Source organism: Bombina bombina, chromosome 4, assembly GCF_027579735.1.
Source record: "Bombina bombina isolate aBomBom1 chromosome 4, aBomBom1.pri, whole genome shotgun sequence".
Classification (NCBI taxonomy): Eukaryota; Metazoa; Chordata; class Amphibia; order Anura; family Bombinatoridae; genus Bombina; species Bombina bombina.
The window spans coordinates 960,128,225-960,149,405 of record NC_069502.1 but is presented as its reverse complement, the minus strand read 5'-3'; the positions used below and the strand labels follow the sequence as shown (position 1 = coordinate 960,149,405).

Genomic DNA, 21,181 nt, shown 5'->3' with positions numbered 1-21,181 from the left:
TATCAAATTGTCTTCATTCTCTTGGTATCTTTATTTGAAATGCAAGAATGTAAGTTTAGATGCCGGCCCATTTTTGGTGAACAACCTGGGTTGTCCTTGCTGATTGGTGGATAAATTCATCCACCAATAAAAAAGTGCTGTCCAGAGTACTGAAACCAAAAAAAAGCTTAGATGCCTTCTTTTTCAAATAATGATAGCAAGAGAACGAAGAAAAATTGATAATAGGAGTAAATTAGAAATTTGCTTAAAATTGCATGCTCTTTCTGAATTACAAAAGAAAAAATGTGGGTTCAGTGTCCCTTTAACCTTTTATCTGTTTATTTTACAAAAGTCACTGACCTTTTACATGACAAAAGCCGGAGGAAGATTTCATGAACTTAGTTCTTAGTCTATGTACCATTTCAGTAGCAATCCTTTGAACAGTCAGATTCTATGTTGTTAATATCTGTCTGGAGATATGGGGCTACATGTACGAAGCAGTGTAAGCTCTTCCGGAGCAAGTTCGAACATGTGAGCCTGCTTCCTGCAATGTAAATAGCAGTGGTCATTAGACCGCTGCTTCTTACACTCTTCGTCACCACTGAGCTGGCAAAGAGAAAACACCCCAAACTTGCTCGGCATTACATCGGAGTTTGTAATGATGCATACGGGCCAGTGGATGAACAGATCTGCTGCCCGTATGCAGCAAGGCGTGCGGACAACTTCTCAAGTTGAGAAGCATGTCCACACGCCGCTTAGTACATGGGACCCATGGTATCTAGAATTGTGCACAATATTTAAAATGAGGCCTAACAATTGATGTATGAAGTGGCAAAATAACCCCAATTCCTATAAAACCAAACATTCTATTGGCCTTACCTGCTGTGCTACTGCATTGCTTGACAACTATTAAACCGTCTGAAGATAACTCTCATTTCCTTGTTTGCTGCCTTCAGAAAAGTTCAAATTAAGCTCTAGATTACTGCTAATTTGCTATATCCTTCCATTATGTTACAAATTGTCATACTATCTTCAAAAAGACACACATTCCTGAAGCACACCACCAATATCACTGATAAGGCCCAAGAACTGGAGCATCACTAGTGACTGTACTCCAAAATGAATTGATAAAATGGATGCACGCTGCAGACTTTCTATCCTTGTGTCAATATTCTACCCCTTTTAACTATTCTTACAATATCTCCATAATACCAAGACTAGCTGCAATACATGGTGAATTTCTGGTAGACGGCTTGGTAATTCTAGTTAAATACCAGAATGTAGAATAATACAGTCATTGAACTTTTTGGAGCTAGACAGTATTATTTATAATAGATACATAGAAAATAAACAAAAAAGTTAGGCTGCAGAGGTACAATTCTAGTGGCAAGTGGCTCTTCTTCTCCTGGGTTTGTCAAGCCCTGATTTAAGGAACTAATGATTATTAACTTTTTTTTTCATAATTTGCAAACCTGACATTTGAACACATTTTGTTGTACAGTAAAGTACTTAATTTTTCTTTTCTTTTTTACGTTTTGTTTCAGCTCTAGATTATCAGAATACGACAATTCATCCTGGATTTCCTAAAAATGCCAGCACAAATGATCCTGAAGTAAAAAAAGCTACAAGGTTTGCCGTCTATGCTTATAACAACAAGTCTAATGATAGTTTCCTGTTCAAAGAAATGGAAATACAAAAAGCTATGATACAGGTGACTTGATCTGCACACATGATATTCATTCTAGTGTGTTGTGAGTTTTTTTTTCTTTTTTTATTAAATTTCAAGCGACATGAAACCCAAAAGGTTTATTTCAGGATTCAAAGAGATTATACAATTTTAAACAACATTTTAAATTACTTCTATTAACATTTTTTTCATTCTTTTGGTATCTTTTGTTGAAAAGCAGGGACCTAAGCACAGGACCGTGCATGTGTTTGGAGTTTTATATGGCATTAGTTTTGGTAGAATGTTATTCACTTGCAAGAGCACTAGATGGCAGCACTATTTCCTGCCATGTTGTTTTCCAGACACATACCTAAGTATCTCTTCAACAAAGAATACCATGGGAACAAAGGACATTTTATAATAAAAGTAAATCAGAAACATTTTTTAAATTGTATTCTCTGTCTAAATCACAATTTATTTATTTTTAGTTTTATATCTCTTTAAGAAATTAATGGGACAATAAAATCAAATCAAACTTAAATTGCTTGGATAGATCATGAACTTTTAAACAACTACCCAATTTACTTCTATCAATTTTGCTTAGCTCTCGTGGTATACTTTGTTAAAAATGAATCATAGGGGGCCGATTATCTAAAGGTATCTGGGCTGGTGAGATTATTTAAGAATGTTTGCCAGTCCTTCTATTGGTGGAATTTTATAAAGCCACTTTTTAGCCTGAAAACATGGTGTCTCCCAAAGGGGCGTTTACTGCATTTTCACATGGGAAGGAGATGCATACATTAAAAAAGTGCACAATTAAGAGCTAGATTACAAGTGGAGCGGTAAATTATTGAGTGCCCGCAAACGGGCAAATTTGCTGGGGCATGCGTCAGGCATGAACTCTTTGATCCATGAAAGGGGATCTGACGAAGAGCCAGTCTTCAGCCTAGAGAAATAAACAGGGAGCCGAAGGCTGCACCAAGAGAATCCTCTGAGAACAGGGAAAAAAACTAAATTAGAGGGCAAAGAGAATCTGAAAAAAAAGGAGAAGCCTTCCGAAAAAGGGTCAAGAATGGACATCAGAGCTCTGGAACCAAAATTTGCCAAACCAGGTAAAGGACATGGCCAAGGATGTTAAAAGGCGAAAGGTTAGATCTGAAGCAAGAATGAACCAGATAACCAGAGACTCGAAAAACCAGGTAAGAGGGTTCTAAACCTTCAAGGTCCTTATAGGGAAAAAGCCCCACAAAAAGGCATAGCAGGATTGGTCGACAGGCCAGAAAGAAAACCTAGAGGAGAGTGATAAAACACACTGACATGTTAAAGCGGAAAAGGGATCCATATCCTTTACCACATACTGATGAACCCAGATAGACCAGAGAAGGAGGGCGGAACCTTCTAGAACCTGGAGTCCAGGGTTCACACAGTGAGAGAGCCCTTTAACGCGAAGTCCTTCTGACGACCAGGGACCCTTGAAATCTGCTAGACTAGTAGGTTCTTAAGTCCTAGGGAACCAAATTCTGGGTCCTGAGATTACAAGACGATGCCACCTCTAGATGCTGGAAACTCTCCACTAACGAGAAACAGGTCCGCTGAGGTCCACTCATCTATGCAGGTCCTCACAGCGGGGCCTCGAAAAGGGGTATTTGGAAGATCTCCATCGGTAGGGTTGCCCGAATCCCAATCGGGGTCTGAGAGCTAGTCCCGATCGAGATTCTCCAGATTAAAATGTTGGAGTCTGTGCACAGACGTCCCTGGTTTATATCCTCAGGGTCAAGGATTCTCTGCCCCGCCTTACCTCCATGGATGAGGTTCTATCGCTCCTATTATTCCTGCATGGGGAAAGGGCTTTCATTTATGTGTTGATTCTTGCCTTTAAAAGGCTAAGGAGTATAAGAAAGAGCAAGTATTATGCAAGTTCCTGACTCACTTCCTCAGATTATGAGACTGACACAACTTACTGCTCTAACAATTTTATTAGAAAATATAGGTATTAAAAGGACAGTACACTATAAAATTGTTTATAAAAATGTATTCCCTATGACTGTTATACCAGCTGCAGAGCATAAATGTATGAGAAATAGTATTTTCAGGTTTATTTGTGTAAAAAAAGTAGCTGGTTTGTGTTTTAAACCACAGTCTATGACAAAGGGTAGGGCCTCATGAAATATATTTCATTCTGTTAACATTTTGTGTAACACTGCTTCTTATCGTCAATTGACCAGAAAAACTAAAGCTCTATACATAGAGAGAACAATGGAAAATTATTTATGTTAAATCATTATTTTAAATCATGTTATTACTTAACTATCCTGTACCCCACTGGGAGTGTCATTTCTTCTGCTGGCTGTGTTTACTTAGGCTATTCAATAGCAGAGACTCCCGTATCAAAACTTTCATTATAGGTTGGGATACCATTAGCAATATCAGCTAATTGAAGGGCCGACATAGGGAAAAAGGAGCTATTTGTAAACAATATAATACACTCCAGCAGATAAAAAGGATAATTGTGAACAATTTAATTGAGAAAAAAACTGTCCCTTGAATGCCAAACCGCAACTCTTACCCCGCGTACACCTACGCTATATAATGAAGACATTTGTGTATAAGTAAATACACGCAAAATTGTAATCTGCAAAGGAAAAACCTGAAGTTCAAGAAATATTTGTGTATATACACATATAAACTAAAGATATGATTATAAAGTCTAAAATACTCAGATAAATTTATATCTAAATAATATATGTTATAGCCTGAAAACAGGCTTAAAATACTATATAAGGAAAAACCTTGATACAGGTAATAAATACACTGTAAAAATGATATAGCCTATACCAGCTAATATACCTACAAAGGAAATAGCCTTTATACCAGCTTAGGATTTATAATAAGAATAGCAGACTATATATCATACAAATGATGAAGCATAAGAGGCTTGAACTACTACAATAGAAATAGCCTAATATAGGCTTAATATACTATAATAAAGCCTAAATACAGGCTGAATATATTATATTCAAATAGCCTTAACACAGGCTAATATACTTGAATAATATAGCCACATTTAACAAATGTCAGTTTGTCATGAGATAAACATGAACCAATAAGAGGATATAAGAATATAAGCGTGCAAATGTAATTCCACCTCCAAATGTGAGATTATAGCTTGCAGTCCAAAAAAAGGGATTAATGGTGTATCCTTAGACATGCACACAAATAAATATGTAATATACAGTAGTGGCCAAAATTGCGGAAACCTTTTGGAAAAAAGTGAATTTTTGAGGTCTGATGGCTCATAACACCATTTTTTTGGAGTAATACTATAAAATAATATATCAATGGAAAGATAATTTAATCAAGAATGTAATGCAATAACTTTTATGAAGGATTTTTTTTTTATTAGAACAGCAGTTATAAAGAAGAAAAGTGAAACGCATAGAAAAAATGATATATAAAAATGTTTTCAACATGTCGGTTGATACTTAGTTGGGTAACCATTAGCGTTAATTACGGCCTTACAACACCTTCCCATGGAGGGAACCAAGTTTTTTAGTTCTGCAGCTGTTATAATGTGAATCCAAGATTGAATTATTGCTTCTATTAATTGGGTTTTATTGCTGGGTTGCTTCTGACTAACAAGTTTCTTTAGTCGGCTCCATAGATTTTCGATTGGGTTAAGGTCTGGGCTATTCCCAGGCCATTTCAGCAGTGGAATATGATTATCTTGAAACCACTTTTTGCACAAAGCAGCAACATGACATGGAGCTGAATCCTGTTCAAATATATATGATTCATTATCTTGGAAAAGATCACGTACGGAAGGCTTCAGTTTGGGCTCAAGTATTTCATTTATGTATTTTTAGGCATTTATATTCCCATTAATCACGCAAATTCTGCCCACACCTTTAGATGTCATACAACCCCAGATCATAACACTAACTGGGTGTTTCATGGTACGTGTACTCCAATCACGATGCAAATCTTCTACGATTCTTCGCCTTACGTATTTTATGCCATAACTACCAAACAGGGAGATTTTAGTCTCATCACTCCAAATAACACTGTCCCATTGTTCCGCTGTCCAGATAACATGGATTTTAGCCCAGTTTAATCTTTTCAACCTTTGTTTGAGAGATAAAAATGGCATTTTTCATGGAATTCTAGCATTTAGACCAAATTCCTGCAGTCTGTGCCAAACAGACCTTGCACTCAACTTCACATTGCATTGCGCCATTTCATCTTGTATACACCCAGATGATTTTCTTCTGTCAAGTAGGCACAGTCTCTCAATTCTTCTATCATCACTTGCTGTTGTGCACCTTGACCTGCCTTTACCAGTCTGGTTTTGTAGTGACTGAGTCTCCTTATACCGCTTCAAAAATTTAGAAATGCCACCTTTGGTTAAGTTTCCACCAATATTTCTTCTAATTTCTTCATAACTGTAGCCTTGTTCACTTAATAGTACTATTTTACATTGCTTTCTGGGTAACCAGTCAACTCTTTGTGCCATTTCTTTAATTTTATTACGTTTTACAAGCTCACTAAATGAAAGAACACCACAAAAAACAACCAACTTGATAGCAATCACATAACACACTGACAAAATGTCCTCCTCTTAGCTCCAATATATGACATCAATAGCTGAATCCTACTGTGACCTTATTGGCTCATTGCCAAAACAACATGACACATGATTGGCTCTCTAAACACTCATGCTTATTGGCTACATTCAAATAAAGGAAAGCTACTTCATATCAACATAAGCAAGTTGTGCTTCCTTGCTCTGGTTATTTGGCTATTACTTTTCATAGAATACAGATAATTGCAATACATTCTTGATTAAATTATCTTTCCATTGATATAGTTGTTATAAGCCATCAAACCTCAAAAATACACTTTTTCCAAAAGGTTTCCACCATTTTTGCCACTACTGTAAAAGATAAAAAAATTAATAATTTTAACACATATGTTTAGCCCACTCGGCTATACTTTATAGACTCTCCTGCATCATAAGAACATATAAATATTAGAGCCTCAGTACCATGCACTTTATAATGCTGATAATGATGCAGCGCTAAAAAAAATATATGTTTAGATTGTAAAATAATAAAAGGGTTGCCATAATTAATATAAAGATGCATAGAAACATAGATATTGACGGCAGATAAGAGCCATAGGCCCAGCAAGTCTGCCCGACCTTACCTAACAGTATAAACTTATCTAGTTCGTAGGATAGCCCTATGCTTGTCCCATGCATTTTTAAAGTCCCCCACAGTGTTTGTTGCTACTACCTCTTGAGGAAGTTTATTCCATAAATCAATCACTCTTTCTGTAAAGAAGTGCTTCCTCAAATTACTTCTGAATCTACTACCCTTTAGCTTGAGCTCATGACCCCTTGTTCTTAAATTTTCCATTTTATGTAAAATACCCACAGCCTCAGTTTTACTAAACCCTTTAATGTACTTGAAAGTTGCTATCATATCACCTCTTTCCCTTCTCTCCTCTAAGCTATACATATTTAGGTCATTGAGCCTATCCTGGTAAGTTTTATTTTTTAGACCATGTGCCATTTTGGTAGCCCTCCTTTGCACAGATTCAAGTTTGTTAATATCTTTCTGAAGATATGGCCTCCAGAACTGCACACAATACTCAAGATGAGGCCTAACTAATGATCTATAAAGTGGCATAAGAACCTTACTATTTCTGCTGCAAATACCTCTACCAATACATCCAAGCATTCTGCTAGCCTTACTCGCTGCATTACTACATTGTTTACTAAGTTTTAAATCATCTGAAATAATAATTCCCAAGTCCTGTTCCTCGTCTGTAACAGTCAGTAAAGTGTCATTGAGTCTGTAATTAACATTTGGATTTTTCTTCCCTAAATGCATTATTTTACACTTTGCTGTGTTAAACTTTAGACCCCAGTCATTTGTCCAATCCTCCAATTGTTGTATATCACTTCTCATTTTGTCTACCCCCCCTGGAACATTCACTCTGTTGCAAATTTTTGTATCATCTGCAAAGAGACATACTTTCCCCTGTAGCCCTTTGCTGATATCGCAGATAAATATGTTAAACAAAACAGGCCCCAGAACTGACCCCTGAGGAACACCACTAGTAACAGCCCCCTCTGCTGAATGAACTCCATTTACTAAGACACTTTGTTTTCTGTCCTTAAGCCAGCATTCCACCCAGTTCACAATTTTTGAATCTAGACCAAGGAGATATAGTTTGTGAATAAGTTTATTGTGTGGGACGGTGTCAAATGCTTTGCTGAAATCTAGATATGCTACATCAACTGCTCCTCCCTTTTCTAATACTTTTGTTACATAATCAAAGAAGTCAATTAGATTAGTCTGACATGATCTCCCTGAAGTAAAACCATGCTGATTTTGGTCCTCTAAATTGTTTGTCTTTATGTAAGTCATAATTCTTTCTTTTAAGAGGCTTTCCATTAATTTCCCTACTACTGAAGTTAAACTAACTGGCCTGTAGTTGCCAGATTCTTCTCTACTGCCCTTTTTATGAAGGGGTGTTACATTTGCTATTCTCCAATCATCTGGGACAGCTCCTGTTAATAGTGACTGATTAAACAGATCAGTTAATGGGACAGTTAGCACTGATCGAAGTTCTTTTAAAACCCTTGGATGAATATTATCAGGACCCACTGCCTTTGTAACATTTATTTTTGATAATGCTAACAAAACCTCATCCTCTGTAAAAAGATTACTGTTAAGCTTGTTTCTATTTTGCGTAGCATCCCTTAATGTAGACATTGTATCTTCACAATCTTTAGTGAAAACAGAACAGAAGTAATCATTGAGACAGTCTGCAATCTGCTTATCTCCTTCTATTATTCTACCATCAACTGATTTCAATTTTACTATTCCTACCTTATTTTTTCTTTTTTCACTGATATATCTAAAGAATGTTTTGTCCCCATGTTTTACTGACTGTGCTATCTTCTCTTCTGCATGAGCTTTAACCTTCCTAATTAACTGCTTAGTCTTTTTTTGTTGGAGTTTCCATATTTTCATATCATCATCTGCTTGTGTGTGTCTGTAATTTTTATAAGCTATCTTTTTTGTCTTTACAGCATGTGCTACTTCTTTGGAAAACCAAATTGGTTTCCGCTTTCTTTTACGTTTACAGACATGTCTAATACAGTGTGCGGTTGCATCTAAAATGGCACCTTTCACAAATTCCCACTGTTCTTGAACCCCTGTAATAAGAGTTTTCCCCTTTAAATAGTTATTTAGGTATTCTCCCATTAATGAAAAATCTGCCGTCCTAAAGTCTAAAACTTTTGTTTTAGTCTTGGTGGACAGTTCCTGAACATGAATACTAAACCAAACAGATTGATGATCACTGGATCCTAAGTTCTCACCTACAGACACATCTGAAACTGTATCACTGTTTGTAAGTATTAGATCTAATATAGCTTCCTTACGAGTTGGTTCCTTGACTAATTGTTCAAGTGATTCCCCTAGCAGAGATTCAAGAATATACCTGCTTCTAGCCGATCTAGCAGAAGGAATCTTCCAGTCTATATCTGGCAAATTAAAGTCCCCCAGTACTATAACCTTACCCTTCATGGTCATTTTGGTTATTTCCTCTAATAGCAGATTGTCCAGTTTTTCATCCTGCAATGGAGGCCTATATACAAAGTCACCCAAATACTTTCCACCTCATCATTTGTTCCTACAATTTCAGTAACCTTAATATTTTCATTTACATACAAAGCAACTCCTCCACCTTTCTTTCCTACTCTGTTCTTTTTAAATAACCTGTATCCAGGTATGACTATGTCCCAGTCATGCAAATCATTGTACCATGTTTCTGTTATAGCTACTAAATCCAAGTTGTCCCTAGTCGTTATTGAAATGAGTTCAGGTAATTTATTTCCTAAGCTGCGAGCATTTGTGCTCATGGCACGAAGAATTTTTCTACTAGAATTTCTAGAATTGTTACTTGGACTAACAGTTTTGGCATGCTGTGGGGGGCAGGTGGATATATTAATGCTACCCCCCTTTATTAGTTTAAATGATTTCTAATAAAGTATTTGAACTCCTCTCCCAGATACTCTGTTCCTTTAGCATTCAAATGCAAGCCATCTCTCCTAAATAACCTAGTATCTTTCCAAACAGAGCTATAATGGCCAATAAAACCAAATCCTCGTTCCCTGCACCACTTATCTAACCAAGAATTAAATGTTGTTATCCGCTCCATCTTTCCTGCTTCCTGGCCATACACAGGTAAAATAGCAGAAAATGATAGAGTTGATGCCACAGTCTCTAAATGATTACCTAGGTCACAAAACTCTTTCTGAACAGCAGCAACATGATTACTAGCCAGATCATTTGTTCCTAAATGTACAATCACATCTAACTCACTTCCCTTTCCTGCTGCCTTAACAATTCTCAAAATACGATTCTTATCCCTGTGAGCAGTAGCTCCTGGAAGACATCTAACCTCCCTTGTTTCTCCTTTACTTTCACCTAAATACACATTCCTCAACATAGAGTCACCCACTAACAGTCTTTTTCTCAAAAACACATCTGCAGTTCTTTCCTGTGTTATGTTACCTGGAGAATCAGGTGCCAATAGATTTAAATGACCTGTTACAGCTTCAGAGGGCTCAGAAACAGCAATCTCCTCATCACAAGTATATTCGGCAAGAGCAGCATAGGAGTTTTGCAATGGCAGAGGTTGTGGGCAATGCTTCTGGTCTACTGTTCTAATTCTTCCAGAGCCTACAGTGATCCATCTGCCTCTCCTTGCTGATCTCTGGGGTAGAGGGGCTTCTTTCTGAGGCAGCTTTGTAGAGGTAACAGGTATGTTACTTACCTTAGCTTGAAGTTTAGCTATTTCCTCCCTTAACAGGGAAAACTGCTTACAAACAGGACAGCCCCTAAATCTCCAAAAAGTAGAACGATTAAAAAGTGCAAAACACCCATTGCACTGTATCTGAGACATTTTAAACTATGCAACACTTTAACAATAAGAAAAATATAAGTATTATTTACTACTGAATAAGCCTGAATAACCCTGAATAACTCCTGAAATAACTCAAATATCCTTATGTATTTGATCCTTTTTTAGTTTGATCTCTTTGCTAAGACGCAGAGCTAAATGTTTAGCAGAGCTAAACAGATCTCTTTAAATACCCTCAGAAAGATAGGGTGGGGTCCCTCCTAATTGCTCACCTATGCAAACAATCTAATTGTTATCTAATTGCAATACTAAAAACCAGAATACAAAAGAATGTAAATTAACTCAAACCTTTAACTATTCAATTTCTGTAGTGAAACTAATTCACAGTTCAGGTCTACCACCTATAAAAAAACAAAATATAAAGTTAATAGAAATACAAAATATATTATCTGAAAGTACAAACTATTCAAGTAACAACAATTTAAAAGAGAAATGTTATATACCTTTCTGAAATAACTCAAATATCCTTATGTCTTTGATCCTTTTTTAGTTTGATCTCTTTGCTAAGAAGCAGAGCTAAATGTTTAGCAGAGCTAAACAGATCTCTTTAAATACCCTCAGAAAGATAGGGTGGGGTCCCTCCTAATTGCTCACCTATGCAAACAATCTAATTGTTATCTAATTGCAATACTAAAAACCAGAATACAAAAGAATGTAAATTAACTCAAACCTTTAACTATTCAATTTCTGTAGTGAAACTAATTCACAGTTCAGGTCTACCACCTATAAAAAAACAAAATATAAAGTTAATAGAAATACAAAATATATTATCTGAAAGTACAAACTATTCAAGTAACAACAATTTAAAAGAGAAATGTTATATACCTTTCTGAAATAACTCAAATATCCTTATGTATTTGATCCTTTTTTAGTTTGATCTCTTTGCTAAGAAGCAGAGCTAAATGTTTAGCAGAGCTAAACAGATCTCTTTAAATACCCTCAGAAAGATAGGGTGGGGTCCCTCCTAATTGCTCACCTATGCAAACAATCTAATTGTTATCTAATTGCAATACTAAAAACCAGAATACAAAAGAATGTAAATTAACTCAAACCTTTAACTATTCAATTTCTGTAGTGAAACTAATTCACAGTTCAGGTCTACCACCTATAAAAAAACAAAATATAAAGTTAATAGAAATACAAAATATATTATCTGAAAGTACAAACTATTCAAGTAACAACAATTTAAAAGAGAAATGTTATATACCTTTCTGAAATAACTCAAATATCCTTATGTATTTGATCCTTTTTTAGTTTGATCTCTTTGCTAAGAAGCAGAGCTAAATGTTTAGCAGAGCTAAACAGATCTCTTTAAATACCCTCAGAAAGATAGGGTGGGGTCCCTCCTAATTGCTCACCTATGCAAACAATCTAATTGTTATCTAATTGCAATACTAAAAACCAGAATACAAAAGAATGTAAATTAACTCAAACCTTTAACTATTCAATTTCTGTAGTGAAACTAATTCACAGTTCAGGTCTACCACCTATAAAAAAACAAAATATAAAGTTAATAGAAATACAAAATATATTATCTGAAAGTACAAACTATTCAAGTAACAACAATTTAAAAGAGAAATGTTATATACCTTTCTGAAATAACTCAAATATCCTTATGTATTTGATCCTTTTTTAGTTTGATCTCTTTGCTAAGAAGCAGAGCTAAATGTTTAGCAGAGCTAAACAGATCTCTTTAAATACCCTCAGAAAGATAGGGTGGGGTCCCTCCTAATTGCTCACCTATGCAAACAATCTAATTGTTATCTAATTGCAATACTAAAAACCAGAATACAAAAGAATGTAAATTAACTCAAACCTTTAACTATTCAATTTCTGTAGTGAAACTAATTCACAGTTCAGGTCTACCACCTATAAAAAAACAAAATATAAAGTTAATAGAAATACAAAATATATTATCTGAAAGTACAAACTATTCAAGTAACAACAATTTAAAAGAGAAATGTTATATACCTTTCTGAAATAACTCAAATATCCTTATGTATTTGATCCTTTTTTAGTTTGATCTCTTTGCTAAGAAGCAGAGCTAAATGTTTAGCAGAGCTAAACAGATCTCTTTAAATACCCTCAGAAAGATAGGGTGGGGTCCCTCCTAATTGCTCACCTATGCAAACAATCTAATTGTTATCTAATTGCAATACTAAAAACCAGAATACAAAAGAATGTAAATTAACTCAAACCTTTAACTATTCAATTTCTGTAGTGAAACTAATTCACAGTTCAGGTCTACCACCTATAAAAAAACAAAATATAAAGTTAATAGAAATACAAAATATATTATCTGAAAGTACAAACTATTCAAGTAACAACAATTTAAAAGAGAAATGTTATATACCTTTCTGAAATAACTCAAATATCCTTATGTATTTGATCCTTTTTTAGTTTGATCTCTTTGCTAAGAAGCAGAGCTAAATGTTTAGCAGAGCTAAACAGATCTCTTTAAATACCCTCAGAAAGATAGGGTGGGGTCCCTCCTAATTGCTCACCTATGCAAACAATCTAATTGTTATCTAATTGCAATACTAAAAACCAGAATACAAAAGAATGTAAATTAACTCAAACCTTTAACTATTCAATTTCTGTAGTGAAACTAATTCACAGTTCAGGTCTACCACCTATAAAAAAACAAAATATAAAGTTAATAGAAATACAAAATATATTATCTGAAAGTACAAACTATTCAAGTAACAACAATTTAAAAGAGAAATGTTATATACCTTTCTGAAATAACTCAAATATCCTTATGTATTTGATCCTTTTTTAGTTTGATCTCTTTGCTAAGAAGCAGAGCTAAATGTTTAGCAGAGCTAAACAGATCTCTTTAAATACCCTCAGAAAGATAGGGTGGGGTCCCTCCTAATTGCTCACCTATGCAAACAATCTAATTGTTATCTAATTGCAATACTAAAAACCAGAATACAAAAGAATGTAAATTAACTCAAACCTTTAACTATTCAATTTCTGTAGTGAAACTAATTCACAGTTCAGGTCTACCACCTATAAAAAAACAAAATATAAAGTTAATAGAAATACAAAATATATTATCTGAAAGTACAAACTATTCAAGTAACAACAATTTAAAAGAGAAATGTTATATACCTTTCTGAAATAACTCAAATATCCTTATGTATTTGATCCTTTTTTAGTTTGATCTCTTTGCTAAGAAGCAGAGCTAAATGTTTAGCAGAGCTAAACAGATCTCTTTAAATACCCTCAGAAAGATAGGGTGGGGTCCCTCCTAATTGCTCACCTATGCAAACAATCTAATTGTTATCTAATTGCAATACTAAAAACCAGAATACAAAAGAATGTAAATTAACTCAAACCTTTAACTATTCAATTTCTGTAGTGAAACTAATTCACAGTTCAGGTCTACCACCTATAAAAAAACAAAATATAAAGTTAATAGAAATACAAAATATATTATCTGAAAGTACAAACTATTCAAGTAACAACAATTTAAAAGAGAAATGTTATATACCTTTCTGAAATAACTCAAATATCCTTATGTATTTGATCCTTTTTTAGTTTGATCTCTTTGCTAAGAAGCAGAGCTAAATGTTTAGCAGAGCTAAACAGATCTCTTTAAATACCCTCAGAAAGATAGGGTGGGGTCCCTCCTAATTGCTCACCTATGCAAACAATCTAATTGTTATCTAATTGCAATACTAAAAACCAGAATACAAAAGAATGTAAATTAACTCAAACCTTTAACTATTCAATTTCTGTAGTGAAACTAATTCACAGTTCAGGTCTACCACCTATAAAAAAACAAAATATAAAGTTAATAGAAATACAAAATATATTATCTGAAAGTACAAACTATTCAAGTAACAACAATTTAAAAGAGAAATGTTATATACCTTTCTGAAATAACTCAAATATCCTTATGTATTTGATCCTTTTTTAGTTTGATCTCTTTGCTAAGAAGCAGAGCTAAATGTTTAGCAGAGCTAAACAGATCTCTTTAAATACCCTCAGAAAGATAGGGTGGGGTCCCTCCTAATTGCTCACCTATGCAAACAATCTAATTGTTATCTAATTGCAATACTAAAAACCAGAATACAAAAGAATGTAAATTAACTCAAACCTTTAACTATTCAATTTCTGTAGTGAAACTAATTCACAGTTCAGGTCTACCACCTATAAAAAAACAAAATATAAAGTTAATAGAAATACAAAATATATTATCTGAAAGTACAAACTATTCAAGTAACAACAATTTAAAAGAGAAATGTTATATACCTTTCTGAAATAACTCAAATATCCTTATGTATTTGATCCTTTTTTAGTTTGATCTCTTTGCTAAGAAGCAGAGCTAAATGTTTAGCAGAGCTAAACAGATCTCTTTAAATACCCTCAGAAAGATAGGGTGGGGTCCCTCCTAATTGCTCACCTATGCAAACAATCTAATTGTTATCTAATTGCAATACTAAAAACCAGAATACAAAAGAATGTAAATTAACTCAAACCTTTAACTATTCAATTTCTGTAGTGAAACTAATTCACAGTTCAGGTCTACCACCTATAAAAAAACAAAATATAAAGTTAATAGAAATACAAAATATATTATCTGAAAGTACAAACTATTCAAGTAACAACAATTTAAAAGAGAAATGTTATATACCTTTCTGAAATAACTCAAATATCCTTATGTATTTGATCCTTTTTTAGTTTGATCTCTTTGCTAAGAAGCAGAGCTAAATGTTTAGCAGAGCTAAACAGATCTCTTTAAATACCCTCAGAAAGATAGGGTGGGGTCCCTCCTAATTGCTCACCTATGCAAACAATCTAATTGTTATCTAATTGCAATACTAAAAACCAGAATACAAAAGAATGTAAATTAACTCAAACCTTTAACTATTCAATTTCTGTAGTGAAACTAATTCACAGTTCAGGTCTACCACCTATAAAAAAACAAAATATAAAGTTAATAGAAATACAAAATATATTATCTGAAAGTACAAACTATTCAAGTAACAACAATTTAAAAGAGAAATGTTATATACCTTTCTGAAATAACTCAAATATCCTTATGTATTTGATCCTTTTTTAGTTTGATCTCTTTGCTAAGAAGCAGAGCTAAATGTTTAGCAGAGCTAAACAGATCTCTTTAAATACCCTCAGAAAGATAGGGTGGGGTCCCTCCTAATTGCTCACCTATGCAAACAATCTAATTGTTATCTAATTGCAATACTAAAAACCAGAATACAAAAGAATGTAAATTAACTCAAACCTTTAACTATTCAATTTCTGTAGTGAAACTAATTCACAGTTCAGGTCTACCACCTATAAAAAAACAAAATATAAAGTTAATAGAAATACAAAATATATTATCTGAAAGTACAAACTATTCAAGTAACAACAATTTAAAAGAGAAATGTTATATACCTTTCTGAAATAACTCAAATATCCTTATGTATTTGATCCTTTTTTAGTTTGATCTCTTTGCTAAGAAGCAGAGCTAAATGTTTAGCAGAGCTAAACAGATCTCTTTAAATACCCTCAGAAAGATAGGGTGGGGTCCCTCCTAATTGCTCACCTATGCAAACAATCTAATTGTTATCTAATTGCAATACTAAAAACCAGAATACAAAAGAATGTAAATTAACTCAAACCTTTAACTATTCAATTTCTGTAGTGAAACTAATTCACAGTTCAGGTCTACCACCTATAAAAAAACAAAATATAAAGTTAATAGAAATACAAAATATATTATCTGAAAGTACAAACTATTCAAGTAACAACAATTTAAAAGAGAAATGTTATATACCTTTCTGAAATAACTCAAATATCCTTATGTATTTGATCCTTTTTTAGTTTGATCTCTTTGCTAAGACGCAGAGCTAAATGTTTAGCAGAGCTAAACAGATCTCTTTAAATACCCTCAGAAAGATAGGGTGGGGTCCCTCCTAATTGCTCACCTATGCAAACAATCTAATTGTTATCTAATTGCAATACTAAAAACCAGAATACAAAAGAATGTAAATTAACTCAAACCTTTAACTATTCAATTTCTGTAGTGAAACTAATTCACAGTTCAGGTCTACCACCTATAAAAAAACAAAATATAAAGTTAATAGAAATACAAAATATATTATCTGAAAGTACAAACTATTCAAGTAACAACAATTTAAAAGAGAAATGTTATATACCTTTCTGAAATAACTCAAATATCCTTATGTATTTGATCCTTTTTTAGTTTGATCTCTTTGCTAAGAAGCAGAGCTAAATGTTTAGCAGAGCTAAACAGATCTCTTTAAATACCCTCAGAAAGATAGGGTGGGGTCCCTCCTAATTGCTCACCTATGCAAACAATCTAATTGTTATCTAATTGCAATACTAAAAACCAGAATACAAAAGAATGTAAATTAACTCAAACCTTTAACTATTCAATTTCTGTAGTGAAACTAATTCACAGTTCAGGTCTACCACCTATAAAAAAACAAAATATAAAGTTAATAGAAATACAAAATATATTATCTGAAAGTACAAACTATTCAAGTAACAACAATTTAAAAGAGAAATGTTATATACCTTTCTGAAATAACTCAAATATCCTTATGTATTTGATCCTTTTTTAGTTTGATCTCTTTGCTAAGACGCAGAGCTAAATGTTTAGCAGAGCTAAACAGATCTCTTTAAATACCCTCAGAAAGATAGGGTGGGGTCCCTCCTAATTGCTCACCTATGCAAACAATCTAATTGTTATCTAATTGCAATACTAAAAACCAGAATACAAAAGAATGTAAATTAACTCAAACCTTTAACTATTCAATTTCTGTAGTGAAACTAATTCACAGTTCAGGTCTACCACCTATAAAAAAAACAAAATATAAAGTTAATAGAAATACAAAATATATTATCTGAAAGTACAAACTATTCAAGTAACAACAATTTAAAAGAGAAATGTTATATACCTTTCTGAAATAACTCAAATATCCTTATGTATTTGATCCTTTTTTAGTTTGATCTCTTTGCTAAGAAGCAGAGCTAAATGTTTAGCAGAGCTAAACAGATCTCTTTAAATACCCTCAGAAAGATAGGGTGGGGTCCCTCCTAATTGCTCACCTATGCAAACAATCTAATTGTTATCTAATTGCAATACTAAAAACCAGAATACAAAAGAATGTAAATTAACTCAAACCTTTAACTATTCAATTTCTGTAGTGAAACTAATTCACAGTTCAGGTCTACCACCTATAAAAAAACAAAATATAAAGTTAATAGAAATACAAAATATATTATCTGAAAGTACAAACTATTCAAGTAACAACAATTTAAAAGAGAAATGTTATATACCTTTCTGAAATAACTCAAATATCCTTATGTATTTGATCCTTTTTTAGTTTGATCTCTTTGCTAAGAAGCAGAGCTAAATGTTTAGCAGAGCTAAACAGATCTCTTTAAATACCCTCAGAAAGATAGGGTGGGGTCCCTCCTAATTGCTCACCTATGCAAACAATCTAATTGTTATCTAATTGCAATACTAAAAACCAGAATACAAAAGAATGTAAATTAACTCAAACCTTTAACTATTCAATTTCTGTAGTGAAACTAATTCACAGTTCAGGTCTACCACCTATAAAAAAACAAAATATAAAGTTAATAGAAATACAAAATATATTATCTGAAAGTACAAACTATTCAAGTAACAACAATTTAAAAGAGAAATGTTATATACCTTTCTGAAATAACTCAAATATCCTTATGTATTTGATCCTTTTTTAGTTTGATCTCTTTGCTAAGAAGCAGAGCTAATTGACATCTTACTGTTATGCAGGATAGTACATCATACAGCTTATGGTGTACAATTGTAAATAAAATCTGTATGCATCATTAAGGTTTTAATAAGAAATTGTTGAAAATTGCAGACAATTGCAGAAAATCCAGTAACCGGCAGCTCGTGCACCTTGCTGCCACCAGATTGCAGCCTGGTGCGCGTCTGCCGGAGCCGGAGGAAGGTGAAACTCGAGAATGCACGGCCACATGATCAGGCCGCAGAGAGAGGCCTACAACACTATATCGCCAACCATTACTTCAAAAGCAGCAGAGCGCGCATAATGAAGTGAACATTTTTTGCGGCCTAAAATGTGTCTGAAATGCTAAGTGGAAGCGACCTGCAACGGCCAAATGGAGCGAGAGGAAAAAGTCTTAGAAAGCTTGGCTCCAAATTTCCATTAGCAGTTCAGAGAGGAGAGAAGATCTGGAGTGCCGGAGTTAGTCATGCACACAAACCAGTGGTGCTAAGACCCGGTGCTCCGGAGGGGAAACCAGTGCAGCGGCAATTACTAAACAGAATGTCGCTGCACCCACTACACCACCAACTAAATGTTAAGGAAAATTTGGTAATAAAACCTACAAAGGGAAATTACAAACAGAAAATCTATTCTTTTTAGATTGGAAAACTTCAAAAGAAATCGTATAAATTAGCATTTAAGGTTAAAAGAAAAAAAGATTAAACGATTAAGACCTTATATGAAAATACCATACAGTTTTATTGATAAGATTGCCTGGAAGGCAGCAAAGAAAATAGGAAGTTATTTCTTGTGCTTGTGTGTTTTATATTATCTGCTATCTTCTGATTGGCTGTTTTTTTGTTACTATGTTATTGTTTTCTTTGCTGCTATTTGGAAGTCAGTAAACATTAATGCAAAATATAAAGCCTCCTGTTTGCCATAAAATTGCTGCCATCGCGGCACTATTTACCCCCTTCATGACGCTGAAGTTCTGATGCCATCTCTGGTGGCATCAGAACGAGGCTCCCATAGGAACCTATGGAAGCGTGCTCTAGTGAGCGCAATGCTTTCCAGCATTTTCACCCTATAGTTCTCACTGTTTTGTTTTTTTCGCAATGAAAAGGTGGCAAAATATTCAAATACTTGGTACCCTAATAGAAAAACATGTGTATGAAAATATATGCGATTGTAAGATGCTATACTAAGAAAGCAGTGTAATGTGATTTATATTGGCTGCAGGATTTATTTTAAAGTGCGCCCCCTGCTAACTTGGCCCTATACAGCAAAGTTTCCTTTTTAGCGAAATCCATAAATTTAAATAGAAGACAGATAGAGAAGCCACTCACAGGGACTGCCTCTTTTTAAAGATGATTCCATCAGGGCAGCCCCTGGGAGGGTCGGTATGAAAAACCACGTCTGACCTGGCGAGGTTTAGATAATCGGCCCCTTGTGAGCTTACGAGCATGCACAGGTCTTAAGCCATATGGCAGCAGTGTTTGCAACAGCAATGTTATATATAGTTATACACATGCACACTCCTTAGCCCTATCAACCTACCTAGGTTTAGTCTTCAACAAAGGATGCTAATAGAACTAAGCAAATTTTATAATAGAAGTAAATTAGAAAGGTGTTTCAATTGCATCCTCTGTCTGAATTATGAAGGTTTTTTTTTACTTTACTGTCCTTTTTAATGAAGATATAACGTATTACAAGTTTAGTGATCTGGGAAATTCAATACAAATATTTTTTTATTCTCCCTATTATGCCTGTTGTGTTGATATATTGATGACATTTCTTAAAACAGCTTGTTAAAGGTATAAAGTACATGATCAAGACTGAAATTGGAAGAACTGTTTGTAAGAAGAAAGAACAAAACAACCTGGATAAATGTGAATTCCAGGAAGACAAACCTCTTAAACAGGTTATGTATTGTATTAAAAACAATTATTCTTGAATTGACTGTGTTAACATGAACCATTAATGTTTTTTTTAGTATCAATTGCTATGTTACTCTTTTCTAGCTTCTTTTTGTTATATTTTACACAGCCTGTGATTCTTCTACTGCTTGGAGGTCCAGGAAGCTGCTTTATCTGGTCACATGATCTAAGGGGAGGGGCTAAGCAGTATAAGCAATGAGTCAGAACTTGGTGGAACCTATATTTAAAAAAGGGTCTGTTTTACTTCAGGTACCTTTTGTGGGTTGAGTAGCTGTACGTTAACAACTGCAGGCGTTCTGTGCAAAAGTTAATTAACGCAAAATGCAGAAGTTCTCATTTATTATTTTACCAGTAGAACTTACACATCTCTATTGGTTGTCAGGTGTAAGCCCCACAAAAATAGCATTAAATAGTTTTTTTCAGCCCAGGAACATTTATTTTATTTTGTTTTTCTAAAAGCAATAAAACTGTAATACTATATATATTTACATTGGCTTATTTTTGCTGTAGCAAAAATTAATAAATTACAAAGCAGTGGTGAAACGCGTGTCAGGCGTTCACACTGCCCTCCTGCATGTGTTAATTATTAGCCCTGTATAACGGCAAGTAGAACCACTAATCCGTGAATATATTTTTTATAGTGGATACAGTACAGTAATACCCAGCCTTCGTAAATTATCGGCCAGGGGTACTGCAAAAGAATAGATAGGCCGTCTGACATTTGAGATTATAATAGGGATCTTTTGTACTCATAGTACACTGGCCGATGGGGATAATTGTACTGATCCGATTGCTTGAAGTATAGTAGTGGTTTCCACCCCTAATTAGTGTAACATGGTCGGTAT

At 34.1% G+C, this 21,181-nt stretch overlaps 1 protein-coding gene across 1 annotated transcript in view; it reads left to right on the top strand.

Moving 5' to 3' along the window:
• CST7 (cystatin F) overlaps positions 1-21,181 on the top strand; it is an 82,906-nt gene that overhangs the window by 50,357 nt on the left and 11,368 nt on the right. The window contains exons 2-3 of the mRNA XM_053709297.1: positions 1,524-1,690; positions 20,204-20,320. Of these exons, the coding sequence (XP_053565272.1) occupies positions 1,524-1,690; positions 20,204-20,320 (284 nt within the window). The remainder of the gene's footprint in view (positions 1-1,523; positions 1,691-20,203; positions 20,321-21,181) is intronic.